The following is a 16318-nucleotide window of genomic DNA, read 5'->3' as shown; positions in this document are numbered from 1 at the left end:
AGTCGCCAGAGGAAAACACCAAACGTCATCTGGAACCCTGGTGCACGGAGGCTCCCGGAAAGAGTGGCGCAGATCTTCCCGGTTGCTGCCACAGCGGAGAGGACTTAGGCAGTACCCCACGAGCAAACTTGAGCCTTGGAACCGCAGGTAGGACCAACTTTTCCCCTGCAAGAAACCTGCCTGGTGAACTCAGGACACACAGAGGCAAAATGCCTCTAGGACCGGGCACTTCCTGTGTTCACCGGAAGTCCCACACCCGCGGATCCCGGCCCGCAGCAGCTCTCTGCTCCCAAACCCCGTGGGAGAGAGACCTCACCGCCTGATCAGGTGGGCACTCCTGAGGCTGCAGAGCGGAGGAGACCACCAACACTGCCCACCCCTGCCCACATCCCTGGCCCAAGAGGCAACTGTATAAGGCCTCTGGGTTCCCGTAGGGGAAGGCCCAGGAGCGGCAGGATCCCTGCGCCTGAGACACCGCCGGAATCTGAAGGAAACAGACCGGATAAACAGTTCTCTGCACCCAAATCCCGTGGGAGGGAGAGCTGAACCTTCAGAGAGGCAGACACGCCTGGGAAACCAGAAGAGACTGCACTCTGTGCACATCCAGTCGCCAGAGGAAAACACCAAACGTCATCTGGAACCCTGGTGCACGGAGGCTCCCGGAAAGAGCGGCGCAGATCTTCCCGGTTGCTGCCGCCGTGGAGAGGACTTAGGCAGTACCCCACGAGCAAACTTGAGCCTTGGAACCACAGGTAGGACCAACTTTTCCCCTGCAAGAAACCTGCCTGGTGAACTCAAGACACAGGCCCACAGGAACAGCTGAAGACCTGTAGAGAGGAAAAACTACACGCCCGAAAGCAGAACACTCTGTCCCCATAACTGGCTGAAAGAAAACAGGAAAACAGGTCTACAGCACTCCTGACACACAGGCTTATAGGACAGTCTAGCCACGGTCAGAAATAGCAGAACAAAGTAACACTAGAGATAATCTGATGGCGAGAGGCAAGCGCAGGAACCCAAGCAACAGAAACCAAGACTACATGGCATCATCGGAGCCCAATTCTCCCACCAAAGCAAACACGGAATATCCAAACACACCAGAAAAGCAAGATCTAGTTTCAAAATTATATTTGATCATGATGCTGGAGGACTTCAAGAAAGACATAAAGAACTCCCTTAGAGAACAAGTAGAAGCCTACAGAGAGGAATCGCAAAAATCCCTGAAAGAATTCCAGGAAAACACAATCAAACAGTTGAAGGAATTAAAAATGGAAATAGAAGCAATCAAGAAAGAACACATGGAAACAACCCTGGACATAGAAAATCAAAAGAAAAGACAAGGAGCTGTAGATACAAGCTTCACCAACAGAATACAAGAGATGGAAGAGAGAATATCAGGAGCAGAAGATTCCATAGAAATCATTGACTCAACTGTCAAAGATAATGTAAAGTGGAAAAAGCTACTGGTCCAAAACATACAGGAAATCCAGGACTCAATGAGAAAGAAGATCAAACCTAAGGATAATAGGTATAGAAGAGAGTGAAGACTCCCAGCTCAAAGGACCAGTAAATATCTTCAACAAAATCATAGAAGAAAACTTCCCTAACCTAAAAAAAGAGATACCCATAGGCATACAAGAAGCCTACAGAACTCCAAATAGATTGGACCAGAAAAGAAACACCTCCCATCACATAATGGTCAAAACACCAAACGCACAAAATAAAGAAAGAATATTAAAAGCAGTAAGGGAAAAAGGTCAAGTAACATATAAAGGCAGACCTATCAGAATCATACCAGACTTTTCGCCAGAAACTATGAAGGCCAGAAGATCCTGGACAGATGTCATACAGACCCTAAGAGAACACAAATGCCAGCCCAGATTACTGTATCCTGCAAAACTCTCAATTAACATAGATGGAGAAACCAAGATATTCCATGACAAAACCAAATTTACACAATATCTTTCTACAAATCCAGCACTACAAAGGATAATAAAGGATAAAGCCCAACATAAGGAGGCAAGCTATACCCTAGAAGAAGCAAGAAACTAATCGTCTTGGCAACAAAACAAAGAGAATGAAAGCACACAAACATAACCTCACATCCAAATATGAATATAACAGGAAGCAATAATCACTATTCCTTAATATCTCTCAACATCAATGGCCTCAACTCCCCAATAAAAAGACATAGATTAACAAACTGGATACGCAATGAGGACCCTGCATTCTGCTGCCTACAGGAAACACACCTCAGAGACAAAGACAGACACTACCTCAGAGTGAAAGGCTGGAAAACAACTTTCCAAGCAAATGGTCAGAAGAAGCAAGCTGGAGTAGCCATTCTAATATCAAATAAAATCAATTTTCAATTAAAAGTCATCAAAAAAGATAAGGAAGGACACTTCATATTCATCAAAGGAAAAATCCACCAAGATGAACTCTCAATCCTCATCTTCGGTTGGTTTATATACAAGTGTGCAATTTCTAGGCTTGAAAGTAAAATGATGCTATCTGGTGCTGGATAGAGGAGCCTTATTTTTTATTATGGCAGCTTGCTATTTTTGTAACATGGTGATTTGGTTGAACACAATAAAGTACAGTAGTAACTGAAAAAAAAAAGACACCAGAATAATAAACAGGGGTTGACTTTTTTTTTAAGATTTATTTATTTATTTTATATGAGTACACTGTAGCTGTCTTCAGACACACCAGAAGAGGACATCAAATCTTATAACAGATGGTTGTGAGCCACATGTGGTTGCTGGTTTTTGAACTCAGGACCTTTGGAAGAACAGTCAGTGCTCTTAACCACTGAGCCATCTTTCCAGCCTGACATTTCTTTTTTTTTTTTTTTTTTTTTTTTGGTTCTTTTTTTCGGAGCTGGGGACCGAACCCAGGGCCTTGCGCTTCCTAGGCAAGCGCTCTACCAACTGAGCTAAATCCCCAACCCCTCCAGCCTGACATTTCTTATATATCTATATTACTATTTTTGCAATGATTTTGACTAAACCCAGGGCCTCTTAAATGAAAAATGCAAACTCTACTGCAAAGTTCAAACACACGCTTTTTTTTTTTTTTTTTTTTTTTGAAGCTGGGGACCGAACCCAGGACCTTGTGCTTGCTAGGCAAGCGCTCTACCACTGAGCTAAATCCCCAAGCCCCGCCCCCTTTTTTAACTTTAGCCTATTTTATTTTTCAAGATTTATTTAACAGGGGCCTGGGAAGATGGGTTATTAGTTAAGAGGACTTACTACTTTTGCAGAGTGCCTGGGTTCAGTTCCCAGCACTCACACAAGGGCTCACAACTGCCTGTCACTCCACTTCCAGGAGTCCAATACCCTTTTTAGGCTTCCAAAGTTTCCTAAACACACATGGCATATAGAACTCTCCAAGGCACAAACATTTGCATGCTCTAAAATAAATTTTAAAGATTTACTTTCAAAGCCAGCGTAGTATGTGTGTGTGTGTGTGTGTGTGTGTGTGTGTGTGTGTGTGTGTGTGTGTTGGGGAGTACACCTTTAGTCCTAGCACTCAGGAGGCAGAGGCAAGTGGATCTCTGAATTTGTAGCCAGCTGGTCAACAGAATGAGTTCCAGGACTTCATAAAGACATCCTGTTTCAAAAAATAATAATAATAAACCTACACACACACACACACACACACACACACACACACACACACACACACAATTTACTTTCAAGAACGTTAAGATGGCTCAGCAGCTAAGAGCTCTGGCTGCTCTTCCAGAGGACCTGGTTCAATTCCTGGCACCTACATGTTGACTCACATCCATCTGTACCTCTAGTTTGAGGAGATCCAAAGAACTTGTCTGGCCTCCGCCTGCACTGTGCATACATGGTGCAGAGATATACTTGAGGAATATGTTTGTGCCACCATACATAAAATAAAACAATTACAATTACTTGCATGGTCTATGTCTACAAGCTACAGTCAGGAGTCAGATGCAGATGAAACTGTGAGATCCAGGCGAGTCATAGGTGCACAGTGAGACACTTTAAAAAATTATTTGCATATAGGTATGTGCTCCACGGGAGTGCTTGGTGCCAAAGAATTTCCTAGAACTGGAGTTACAGGTAGCAGTTGTAAGCCCCAATGCTGCATGGGTGCTGGGAACCAAATCTAAGCCCTCTCTGCGTGGAGTGCTTTTAGGGCCTTGGTCACGTTTCCAAGGTGGAATTCTTTTTTGTTGTTGTTTTGCAAACACCACCACCACCACCACCCCTTAAGTATACTTTCGTGGGCTGGAGAGATGGCTCAGTGGTTAAGAGCACCCGACTGCTCTTCCAGAGGTCATGAGTTCAATTCCCTGCAACCACATGGTGGCTCACAACCATCTGTAAAGAGATCTGATGCCCTCTTCTGGTGTATCTGAAGACAGCTACAGTGTACTTATAATAAATAAATAAATAAATCTTTAAAAAAAAAGTATACTTTCGTGTGTGTGTGTGTGTGTGTGTGTGTGTGTGTGTGTGTGTGTGTAGGCACACAGGTATCACATGAATGCATTGTGGAGGTCAGAGGACAACTCCCAGAAATCACTTCTCTCCTACCACTGTGGGTTCCAGGACTTAGTGGAGGCTACTTTTACCTACAGTGTGGTCTCCTAATTCCTAAGGTGCCAACTCTTGACCTCCTTCTCCTCCCTGATACTCCTCTCTGCTTTATTTTATCTAACTGTGTAGTTCTTGCTGGCCTTGAACTCAGAGATCTGCCTGCCTCTGCCCTGCACTGAGTACATCTATATTCCACTGGATTTATTTATTTATTTATTGAGCCTGGCTATCGTTAGATAGTCTTGGCTGGTCTGAAACTCCATGTAGACTAGGTAGGCCTTGAGCTCAAAGAGATCTGCCTGCCTTTCTCCTAAGTGCTAGGATTAAAGGGGTAAGGACCATCACACCTTGGCCTAGATATGCTTAATCTTAAAAGGTAGAAGCCAACGTGACATTTTGAGTGTCCCTCATAGTTCAGGCTCAGCCTCGTGATTATTAATGGGATGAGCCTCCATGCCCAGTTCCAAGTAGTTTTGTAAAATAATATGTAAATAAAGGTAAATTGGCAAAGTATTTAGAACTTCGCTATTATGATGTTTCTGTGGTTAAAGCGTTAGTGTTTGAATAAGTTATATTACATTTTAAGAAGGAAAAGCTGGAGAGAAGCTATGTTAGAATTTTAGATACTTGAACTAAACCTGGCTGTGAAAACAGAAAAAAAAATTCAAGCTATATCTTGGAGGTAGAAGTCACATAACTTGCCCATAAACACCGTAAGTTAGATGCGGATAACAGCTAGTGAAAACAAACATTAAAAACAAAAACAAAAACCAACAACACCGGAAGCTAAAGCAAGCCCCCGCCCCTTCCTTTCAGGAAGTGAGGAAAAGAAAGCGACCAGCTGAGTCCCAAGCGCTTCCGGTTTAATGCTGCGTAGAGGCTGTAAATCGGCGGACCTTGTTTGGTTCCACCCACAATGGGCGGATCCCTTCGAACAACTGACCAATAGTGAGCGAGATGGCGAACACTGGCCCAATGGTCCTGCAGTGGGTGGGGCCTGTGGCAGGGGCTTGTGCCCTGGAGTTGGCGTTTAGGCCCACGTGGGGAGCTACGGGGTAGATCCGTCTTAAATCCCTAGTGTTGGAGAGAGACCTGCTGTGAAGATGGGACCAGCCCCCGCCGGACAGCAACAGCGCGGGTCCACTTCAACTGGGGAGCCAGAGGTTGGTTTGCTCAAAATGTGCGTTATTTTGGCTACAGATAGTCAGGCCTGATTGCTAGCCTGTGAGGGACTTCAGGCCGGCCCACTATGGAGGAATCGTGTTTCCACCTCTTTTTCTGATCTAGATTACTGGAAAAAATAATTTTAGGGACGCTAGCCCTAGCAAGATCTGGTTAGAGCAGGAGTAGAGGTGATCTTTCAGTGGGCGTCAGATTTTTATAAAACTCGGGGTAGCCATCACTGAGAGAAATCTGACAGCATGAGGATGCAGTCCTGCTTAGACCTGACTGAGTTTATTAGACATGGCCAGAACTAGAGTAGATAAAGCCTTTACCCACAAACTTTAGTCAACGGATACAGATACCCCCGATTTCACGTGGGTTTTTGTCTCTTTGGTCATAGGTGATGGAACTTGCCTTAGAAGGCTTGGGCAAAGAGAAGGCATCCTCAAGAAAGCGTGCCCAAGCAGAAGCACCTGCGGAAGGCCTCCCTCAGCCAGTGAAGCTCAGTCGGGAAGAGCTGTACAAGGAGCCTACAAATGAAGAACTGAATCGCCTCCGCGAGACGGAGATCTTGTTCCACTCCAGCTTGCTTCGTTTACAAGTACGTGGGTGCGCCAGGGCGTAGGTTAGAGGAGTTTACATGGGGTCCTGAGGCTCATAGATTCTTCCCTTCCCTCTCCTAAAGGTGGAGGAGTTACTAAAGGAAGTCAGACTGTCAGAGAAGAAGAAAGAGAGGATTGATGCTTTCCTGAAGGAGGTCATCAAGCGGATCCAGAAAGTTCCCCCAGTCCCTGAGGCTGAGGTAAGACAGATAGCCTTGGGAACTGTGTCATGTGACACTCTTTGCTGTTTTCCTAAGAAATTGGTTACTAAGGAAGTCATTCTCACTGCAACAAGACTCAACCAGGACACAGGTCATGCACTGACCTCTCAACAAACATATGTGTCTTGTACAAATTTTGTAGGTGTTTTGTTTGTTTGAACAGGGTCTGGCTGGCCTTGAACTCCTAATAATCCTGCACAGTTCCCAAGGACTGAGATTGAGGGCCTGAACCACATTTTTTTTTTTTTTTTAAATATAGGGTCTTAATTAACTCTGTAATCCATGCTGTCCTCAAACTGGTGGTAATCCTCCTGCTTCAGCCTCCTGAGTGCTAGGATTGTGGTTGTGAACCTTTACTTCCAACCAAAAATGAGTATTTTGTGTATTTATTATTTGGGACAGGGTCTCATATAATCCAGGCTGGCCTTGAACTTGATTGCTGTGTGGTCAAGGGAGACCTTGAATTTCTGGTCTTCCTGCCTTCCCAAAGGCTGGGGTTGCAGGTGTGAGCCACCATTCCTAGAAATGGGTAACGGTAGGAATAAATCATGGTGGCTTAGATGTCCATAGAGCTGTCTTCACAGAGGGAGGAGGTGCTTATGGAAGATTGTGAGTTATAGTTTTTAACATATTGGCATGCTGTCTACTAGACATCAGGGGCTTCGAGGAAACCGATAGAATCTGTATGTCTCCTGCTTCTGTCCTCACAGCTCACTGACCAGTCATGGCTCCCAGCTGGGGTCCGAGTGCCCCTCCACCAAGTACCCTACGCTGTGAAGGGCTCCTTCCGCTTCCTGCCTCCATCCCAGATCACTATTGTGGGCAGCTACCCTCTGGGTACTTGTATGCGACCAGATATCAATGTGGATGTGGTCCTGACCATGCCCAGGGTAAGGCCCGTGGTTTGGGGATATAGAGGCCCAGCAAAGGTTCCCTTTGGGACTTTGTGCTCTTTGTCTGGAAGTTGGATGTGCTCCTCCTGTTGTTTTCGACAGTGAAAAAGCCCCCTAGGACTTAGGCCTAGCTTCGACCTAGTCCCCAGTTCCATGGACACTTGCGTGTCTGACCTTTTCTCTTCTTCCCTGACTCCTCTAGGAAATCTTACAGGACAAAGATGGGCTGAACCAGCGCTACTTCCGCAAGCGGGCCCTTTATCTGACTCACTTAGCCTACCACCTGGCCCGGGATCCCCTCTTTGGCAGTGTTCGCTTCTCTTACCCCAGCGGATGCCACCTGAAGCCCTCACTGCTACTGCGGCCACATGGTGGGAGTCACTCTCTGGGCTTAGTGCACAGTATGGGATGGTAAATCTGGAGGGGGGAGGATGAAGTCCTCAAGGTCTAGGGGAGTAGGAGTAGAAGCCTCAAGGCCAGGAGGCCTCGTTCTAAGGTGGGAAGTCATGGGTAACCAAGTATGAGGGGGTGCTAAGGGGATCCCTCTGATTCCAGGAGTTGTAGAATCTCAACATTCCGTGTCTCTATCCAGGGAAGGATGAGCGCCTGGTTACTGTACGCCTGTATCCGTGCCCTCCTTTGGACTTCTTCCGCCCTTGCCGCTTGCTGCCAACCAAGAACAATGTGCGCTCTGCCTGGTACCGAGGGCAGAGCTGTCCAGATTATGGTGAGCAGCACTGGTGTTGGGATGCATTGGTGGACAAGGGTTTGGTGGAGCCTTCTCTTCTATAGCCTCTCCTTGTGTTCCCTCTACAGCTAGCTTAGAGCCTCCTACCCCCCACTATAACACCTGGATCCTGCAGGATACAGCTCTTGAGGCTCACATGCACTTGCTGTCCAGTGTGCTGGCCTCCGCCCAGGGGCTGAAGGACGGTGTGGCGCTTCTGAAGGTTTGGCTGAGGCAGCGGGAGCTGGACAAGGTGAGCTGGGGGTGGCCTGGCTTCCTCGCTTCGTTGCGTGATGACTTGCTTCTGAGCTCAGTTCAGTCATGCCTCTCTTTCAGGGCCTGGGTGGATTTAATGGATTCCTAATCTCCATGCTGGTTACCTTCCTCGTGTCTAAACGAAAGATCCATACCACCATGAGCGGCTACCAGGTCCTGAGAAGTGTCCTGCAGTTCCTGGGTGAGGCAACTAGACAGGACAGGACAGGGTTCTCATTCTACCAGCGCTCCGTTAGTTTGTTGTCCCCAGACAGAGGAAAGAACTGAATCGGACGTGACAGGAAGTCGTGACCCAGGCTGAGGGAGGCAGGGAGGGTATCGCTATGGCTGGATCCCAAAAGGACCTTCTAACACGACGCCTACCTTCCCTGGTTCACTGCAGCCACTACAGATCTGACGATCAACGGAATCAGCTTCTCCCTCAGCTCAGATCCCTCCTTGGTGAGTTAGGTAAGGGCAGGTGTGCTGCGGGACCTGCAGGTAAAGCTCAACCCTGATTGGCTTCTCTCTGCCACCCAGCCGTCCGTGGCTGACTTCCACCAGCTTTTCGCCGTTGTGTTTGTGGACCCATCAGGCCGTCTCAACCTCTGTGCGGATGTTACAGCTTCCACTTACAACCAGGTACCAACAGGTTTTCCTGCCCCTGGATCGTCCATGGCTTGGCTCAGGCATTCTGTGTCTGTGCCAGGACCACAGAAACTCCCGTCCAAAGCAGAGTTGGACCGTGGCCCTCTCGGCCAATGATGTTGCGTTGTGACCTCCTTACCCTGTGGCCAGGTGCAGTATGAGGCAGAGCTCTCTATGGCATTGCTGGACAGCAAAGCTGACGACGGGTTTCAGCTGCTCTTGATGACGCCCAAACCCATGATCCAGGCTTTTGACCACGTGGTCCAGTGAGTTTAGGGTGACACTGGGCCATTAGGGGGAGCCACGGACCTGGTGGGTTCTAACTATTCCTCTTTGTCCCGTGCCCTTCAGTCTCCGTCCACTGAGTCGTCTGCAGGCAGCATGTCACCAGCTGAAGCTTTGGCCAGAGTTGCAGGACAACGGCGGGGACTATGTTTCGGCGGCTTTGGGCCCACTGACCAACATCTTGGTGCAGGGTCTGGGGTGCCGGCTGCATCTGCTGGCTCACTCCCGGCCCCCAGTCCCAGAGGTGAGACACGGGTAGACTGGGAAGTTTGTGGGGTCCCAGAAGGGCTGGATTCAGGAATCCAAAGGGACACACAGCATGCTGCCCAGCTGGTTGGTTTCCAGACTAGGCTTGGGGACTTTAGGGTTGAAATCAACCTGTTTACCTCCTACAGTGGGCTATCAACCAGGATCCCCCGAAGCACAAGGACGCCGGGACCTTGACTCTGGGATTGCTCTTCCGGCCTGAGGGACTGACCAGCGTTATTGATCTTGGCCCAGAGGCTGACAGGCCTGAGGTGTGGAACCCCGACCTGCCTGTGGGGAGGAGTGGGTGGACCACGCTCATGCTACCCAAGCTGAGGCCTGTCTTCACGGCCTTCTTGGGCATGTTCTCAGTCCAGCCCTCTGTCACTGAACTGTGCCCCGGCTCATTTCCTGATCTCTTCCCGTCCCTTCCTTCCTTCCAGGCTGCTGAATTCCGTCAGTTCTGGGGATCCCGCTCGGAGCTCAGACGTTTCCAGGATGGAGCCATCCGGGAAGCTGTGGTCTGGGAGGCAGAATCTCTGTCTGAGAAGCGCCTTATTCCTCACCAGGTGGTCACCCACCTCTTGGCACTGTGAGTGTTAGCATTGTAACACCAGGAGGTTGCTGTGGTCAGGGCAGCCATTTTCAACGGGCATAGCCCCTGATACCCTCATTGTATCTGTGCTCTTCAGCCATGCTGACATCCCGGACACCTGTATCCACTATGTGGGTGGCTTCCTCGATGCATTGATCCAAGGCCCCAGAGAGGTAAGCCAGTGAGTGATTGTGAAGTAGTGCTTGTGGCAAGACTGGAAGGAACCCCTTTCTACCCCAGCTAGGTTGCATCTCCTGGTGTCCAGCAGGGGTCGCCCCGATCCTGCCATAACCTGAGTCACTGCGGGCTCCTAGGTGGTGCTGGGCTTTTGTAAGACCCAGACTTCCTCCTGAGTGTCTTCTCTTCTTCAGACTTCCAGCACAGGTGAGGAGGCCCTGGCATTGGCTGTGCGCTGCTATGATGACCTCAGCCGCCTGCTCTGGGGGCTGGAGGATCTCCCACTCACTGTGTCTGCTGTTCAGGGCGCTCACCCAGTGCTGCGCTATACAGAGGTAAGGTGCAAGAGGTCAGGGAGTCCTTTTTGGTTAGTTCCCCCCATCCCAGCCTCCTGCCTCTGGGCCGTCCCTCCCTGTCAAAGTCACTGTCCTCATTTCTTCTACAGGTGTTCCCCCCAGCTCCAGTTCGACCTGCCTATTCCTTCTATAACCGCCACCAAGAGCTAGCCTCACTGTTGCCCCGGCTGGATAAGCCCTGCCCAGCCTATGTGGAGCCTATGACTGGTAAGAGGGTCCTTGGGAGAGAGCAGGAACGGCAGCAGGCTGCAGTGTCTGATCTCTCACCCTCTGTTCTTCAGTGGTTTGTCACCTGGAGGGCAGCGGGCAGTGGCCTCAGGACGCAGAGGCTGTGCAGCGGGTCCGCGCTGCCTTCCAGCTGCGCCTGGCAGAGGTGTTGACCCAGCAGCATAGACTACAGTGCCGTGCCACTGCCACACACACTGACGTCCTCAAGGTCAGGCTGGGGCAGGGTGGGAGGCTCCAGGGCCATCAGGGTTTGTAGGACTATGTGGGTCATGGACTGGGGACCAGAGACCCCAGCAGCACTGCACCCCAAGTGCTCTTGCCATCCCTTTCCTTTGCTGCGTCTTCTCCCACAGGGTGGGTTTGTGTTTAGGATCCGAGTGGCCTATCAACGGGAGCCACAGATCCTGAAGGTGGTGCGGAGCCCTGAGGGGATGATCTCTATGAGAGACACACCTGCCTCCCTCCGCCTTGAGAGAGACACCAGGCTGCTGCCCTTGCTCACCAGTGCCCTGCATGGGTAAGGTTACATGTGCGAGCTCTTCTTGGATGTAGGCCTCCTCTTGCCCCCATTCTGCTTTCCTGGCTACCACACTCTGGGAGGCAGGACAGCATAATATCTCATTTGTAAACTGGTAGTAACATTAGTAATAACCTCCCAGGTATTTGCCCGAAGAGCATGGGAGAAGATATGTAGCACACGTGGCAGTGCTAGCCGAGGTCAAGTGACTGGCTGTGTGTCTGACACTGTTTGTGGCTCCGGGTTCCCAGGTCTCACTGCCGGCCCTTCCTCCCCCAGACTCCAGCAGCAGTACCCAGCCTTCTCAGGTGTGGCTCGCCTGGCCAAGCGGTGGGTGCGTGCCCAGCTTCTAGGCGAGGGCTTCACTGATGAGAGCCTGGATCTGGTGGCCGCTTCGCTCTTCCTCCACCCTGAGCCCTTCACCCCTCCCAGGTAATAGCTTCTGCACTTCCCTTACCCAGGAAGTTGCTCTTGTGATGCAGTCTTTAAACAGCGGTGGGGGTGGGGTGACTGAGTACACCATAGGGTGTTTTCAGATATTTCCTCAAACTTCACTGATTGGGGACATCAGGCCTCAGATGCTGTCTCATTCTCTCTGCTCAGTGTCCCCCAGGTTGGCTTTCTTCGGTTCCTTTACCTGATATCTACCTTTGATTGGAAGAACAACCCTCTTATTGTCAATCTCAACAGTGAGTTGACTGGTAAGTGGTAGGACTCAGATCAGACCACTGGAAGAACTTCCCTGTGTAGATGGCACAGTAAGTCTAAGATGATCTCCCTGTAAGTTTGTCTGGGAAGCCTCCCTCATCCCAGATATCTGAGCATAAAAGCTTTGCCTATGTGGTCCACGACAAAATTACTACCCAGGGGTCTGTGGGGAAAGGGGAGAGCAAAGGAATGCTTCTTGAACTCTAGGTGAGAGGCCTCGTGTAGGGAGCCAGGAAGTTAGACTATTTGCCCACACCTTGGGATTGTTGGTTTCCCATTGTAATCTTAGGAGCTCTTGGGTCTCAGCAGAAAGCTGGGTGTCAGGTTCCTAATTCTGCACCAGGTGTGTGAGAATCCAGGATGAGGGGGGGCTTTGGGCAGGCCTCAGCAGGCCAGGGACTAGTCTGGGGGTGACAAGCAGTGGAAAATTCTGCCTTGGGGCTGAAGCTGGGAGATTAGCACCACACCCCATTAACTTGAATGTGGTGTCCCTTTTATAACCTCTGTTCTTTGGGAGAGAGTATTGGACAGTCCCTGTGATGGGCAGTTGCTGGGTACACAGAGGGTGGGTTGGGGGACTGAGGCAGGGATGGTCTTTTGGGGAGGCTGATGTAGCATCCCCGTCATCTCTAGCTGAGGAACAGGTGGAGATTCGAAGTAGTTTCCTGGCAGCTCGAACACAGCTCCCAGTCATGGTCATCGTTACCCCCCAAGACCGCAGAAGCTCTGTGTGGACACAGGATGGACCCTCTGCCCAGGTTCAACCCCTTACCTGTCCCTAAATTAGTGAATTAGCTTGCTTGTTTGTTTTACCCAAAGAGGAAAGTAGGCCCAGCCTAAGCCAGGAGAAGCGTGGTCAGTCTTGGTGTGGTTTTCTGTGCCCCAGATCCTTCAGCAGCTTGTGAGCCTGGCGGCTGAAGCCCTGCCCATCCTGGAAAAGCAGCTGATGGATCCCCGAGGGCCTGGGGACATTAGGGTAAGGATCTGACTCAGAGCAACTCCTAGGCCTGAAGTTCACAGTTCAAGAGGCCTAGTCACTCGCTCTGTATGGCGAGACTAAGTACCAAGAAGGCTTTGAAGTTGCCATGGTGCCTGGTGGGGTAGCCTGGTGGGCGTCCTGGGCGTCCTTCTGGACTCAGGCCGACCCTGGCTGGTCTCTCTGGAGTTCGCTTTTCTTGTGTTCACGAGGCCTATGGTCTATAATGCATGGCTGGATGCCGGGGGGAATGAGGACTTGGAAGGGTAACTTAAAGGCTTCCTTAGACAGTGTTCCGGCCACCCTTCGACATATATGATGTGCTGATCCACCTGACTCCCCGCCACATCCCCCGGCACCGCCAAGCTGTGGACCCTCCAGCCGCTTCCTTCTGCCGTGGTCTGGTCACTGAGCCCGGGCCTTCGTCTCTGATGCCTGTCCTGGGCTATGATCCCCCTCAGCTCTATCTGGCACAGCTCAGGGTAAGATCTTAGAGGACTGCCTGGCCTGGGGAGTGTGGGACTGCAGCCATGGAGGGGTCCTCAGGTACTACTGTAACACGCTTGCATCCCGTCCTTTCTAGGAGGCCTTTGGAGATCTGGCTCTTTTCTTCTATGACCAGCATGGTGGAGAGGTGATTGGTGTTCTCTGGAAGCCCAGCAGCTTCCAGCCCCAGCCCTTTAAGGTATGCTGACCAGGGACACTGTCATGTGGTGCCTGGTGTGTACATGTGGGTCTCGATGGGTCTGCATTTCAGTGTGCCCTGGGTCAAATGTATGTATTGGGCTTATATCTTTTGACACTGCCTTAACCATGCATCTCATGGTGTGCCTTTGTGACATTTCAACTCAAATTTGCTATCTGATTCTTCAGGCCTCCAGCCTAAAGGGACGCATGGTGGTGTCTCGAGGTGGGGAGCTCGTGACGGTGCCCAACATAGAAGCGATCTTGGAGGACTTTGCTGTGTTGGGTGAAGGCCTGGTACAGGCTGTAGAGGCCCGAAGTGAGAGGTGGACTGTGTGATTCTGACCTTGGGACAAGCAGTAGGTGGGCCATGGGATGTTGGACCTGTGGAGCAGCATGTCAGTGGGGCAGCCACCCTCGGTGCAGTATGGACGCCTGATGAACACATTGAATCCCCCATCCCCAGAGGACGCCCTGCGAGATTTTCAGTCTGATGCATCAGCTCTGGGACAGGGGCCATGGTGTCCTGTGTCCCCTACACCTGACTATCCAAATTCCCAGAGGAGGAGACCGAGTCAGCTCCCAGGGAACTGAATCCATGAGATCCATCTGCCCATCCATCCTGAGTCAGCCTGAACTGTTTTTCGTTTTTTGTTTTCTCACCACCTGCATCTTCCCACTGACAGGACTGATGTGTCAGATGGCACCGTGCCTTTCCCTGTTGCTACTTCCAGCCTGTAGATTGGACCTCAAAGAAGCTGTGGCCCCTCCTGGGGGTCGACACCAGCACTGAGCAGTGGGAGGGGGCTGAGTGTGTATGAGTGGAACCCACTGAACAGGCACAGTGCCCTAAGGGTAGCAACAGTGGAAAAGACATAGACCAGGCAGGACTGGGTGGACGGAGTTTAGGGGTCTCTGGTCCAGAAGAGAGACAGAAAGCTGGGCACTGCAGACGAGCCTTTTTTTGAGTTCTACCCACCCCTGCTGCCGTCTGTGGTTCCCCATTACTGTGCCAAGCTCTGAGGGAAGCAGGATGCTACCTCTCAGCTTGGTCCACGTCCCCTTCTGGCAGCCACTCCCTCCTTTTCTCCCCTAATCCTGACTGGTTTTTTTTTTAGACTCAGCTCAAATAGCACCCCTCCTAGTCCCTGCCCTCACCTCCACCCCTCTCTCCCTTCTGTGAACTGTGAGCTGTGAATGCGATTACCCCTTGTTGAGTTCACTTGGCAGGCATGCGTACCAGCATGCACCTTCTGTTGTCCTGAACTCTGATTTAAAGTAAATTGCTTAGTTCCTTCTGGGTACCCGACTTGTCTTCTCTCGAGATTTCAGCCAGGTCTGTGAGGAAGCTCTGTGAGGACAGGCAGACGCTGAGCACGGGCAGATGACTTGCTGTTTCTCACAGCACCTAGAGTGAGACTCATAGCTATGTAGAAGGGTAGCCCCAGCCCAAGCAGATGGAGGCCAGGGGCACCACCACAAGGCCACAAAGATACAGGAGTCAAACCTTGGACTATGCTGTGAGCAGGCAAGGTGGCGAAAGAAAGCCTAAGACTAATTGGGTGTAGTGTGTCATGCTTTTAATCCCAGCACTCTGGAGGCAAGGGCAGGAGGAGCTTTTGAGTTGGAGGCGAGCCTTGTCTACAGAGTGAGTTACAAATTGGAGGTCAGTCCGAGCTACTGAGACCAAAAGCAATGGTGACCCAGTTTGTATGAAAATGGACTTTAAAAAACCTGAAGGTCTGGCAGTAAGGCTCAGCAGGTAAAGGTGTCTGACACCTGCGTCCCATCCTTGGATTCATGGTGGAAGGAATTGTTTCAGTGTTTGGGAGGCAAAAGCAGGCAGATTTGTGAGTTCGAGGGTTTACAGGGTGAGTTCCAGAACAGTTAGGGCCATACAGAGAAAAATGTTGTCTCAAAAATCAAAACAAGGGGCTGGGGATTTAGCTCAGTGGTAGAGCGCTTACCTAGGAAGCACAAGGCCCTGGGTTCGGTCCCCAGCTCTGGGAAAAAAAAAAAAAATCAAAACAAAAAGATGGGGTTGGTTTGATCTCAGCAGTTAGAAGGTGGATCTCTGAATTCCAGGCCAGACTGGTCTTTAAAAAAAAGGGAGAAAGAGAATCCACTCCTGTAAGTTAAGTTGTCTTCTGACCTTTACCTATCATACACTTTCGTAAACTCAAATAAATGTAATAGCAACAACAAAGGCCTGAGATTTAAAAAGTGATTTATTACATGTATGAATGCATACTAACACTTAACACTGTTAGATGCTGGCTTCTACACTTTTTCTTAGACTTTTGAGACAGTTGTATGTCTGCTACCTCCCAAATGCTGGGATGGTGGGTACGTGTCATCATGCCTGGCTTGGCTTCCGTATTTTATGTGTGGAAATGTGGTTATATAATCATTACCATGTGATGTGGTTATATAATCATGGGAGGAGATACTCCTCCCCC

The 16318-nt window shown here is 50.1% G+C and overlaps 1 protein-coding gene across 1 annotated transcript; it reads left to right on the top strand.

Annotated features, from left to right (window-relative positions):
- The first annotated feature begins 5616 nt into the window (after nt 1-5616).
- Nol6 (nucleolar protein 6) lies at nt 5617-16066 on the top strand. The gene is given in 26 exon segments (NM_001427201.1): nt 5617-5740; nt 6142-6342; nt 6427-6543; nt 7275-7454; nt 7660-7828; nt 8050-8184; nt 8274-8437; nt 8521-8641; nt 8843-8901; nt 8980-9081; nt 9238-9353; nt 9439-9616; nt 9768-9890; nt 10062-10210; nt 10311-10386; nt 10585-10725; nt 10836-10953; nt 11028-11182; nt 11328-11491; nt 11771-11923; nt 12095-12192; nt 12833-12957; nt 13086-13175; nt 13463-13657; nt 13759-13860; nt 14049-16066. Coding segments are annotated over 26 exon segments (3441 nt in total). The 5' UTR covers nt 5617-5680; the 3' UTR covers nt 14199-16066.
- Nucleotides 16067-16318: the final 252 nt, after the last annotated feature.

The sequence above is a fragment of the Rattus norvegicus genome, chromosome 5 (genome assembly GCF_021556685.1).
Source record: "Rattus norvegicus strain SHRSP/BbbUtx chromosome 5, alternate assembly SHRSP_T2T, whole genome shotgun sequence".
NCBI lineage: Eukaryota > Metazoa > Chordata > Mammalia > Rodentia > Muridae > Rattus > Rattus norvegicus.
This window is presented reverse-complemented; position numbering and strand designations above follow the sequence as displayed.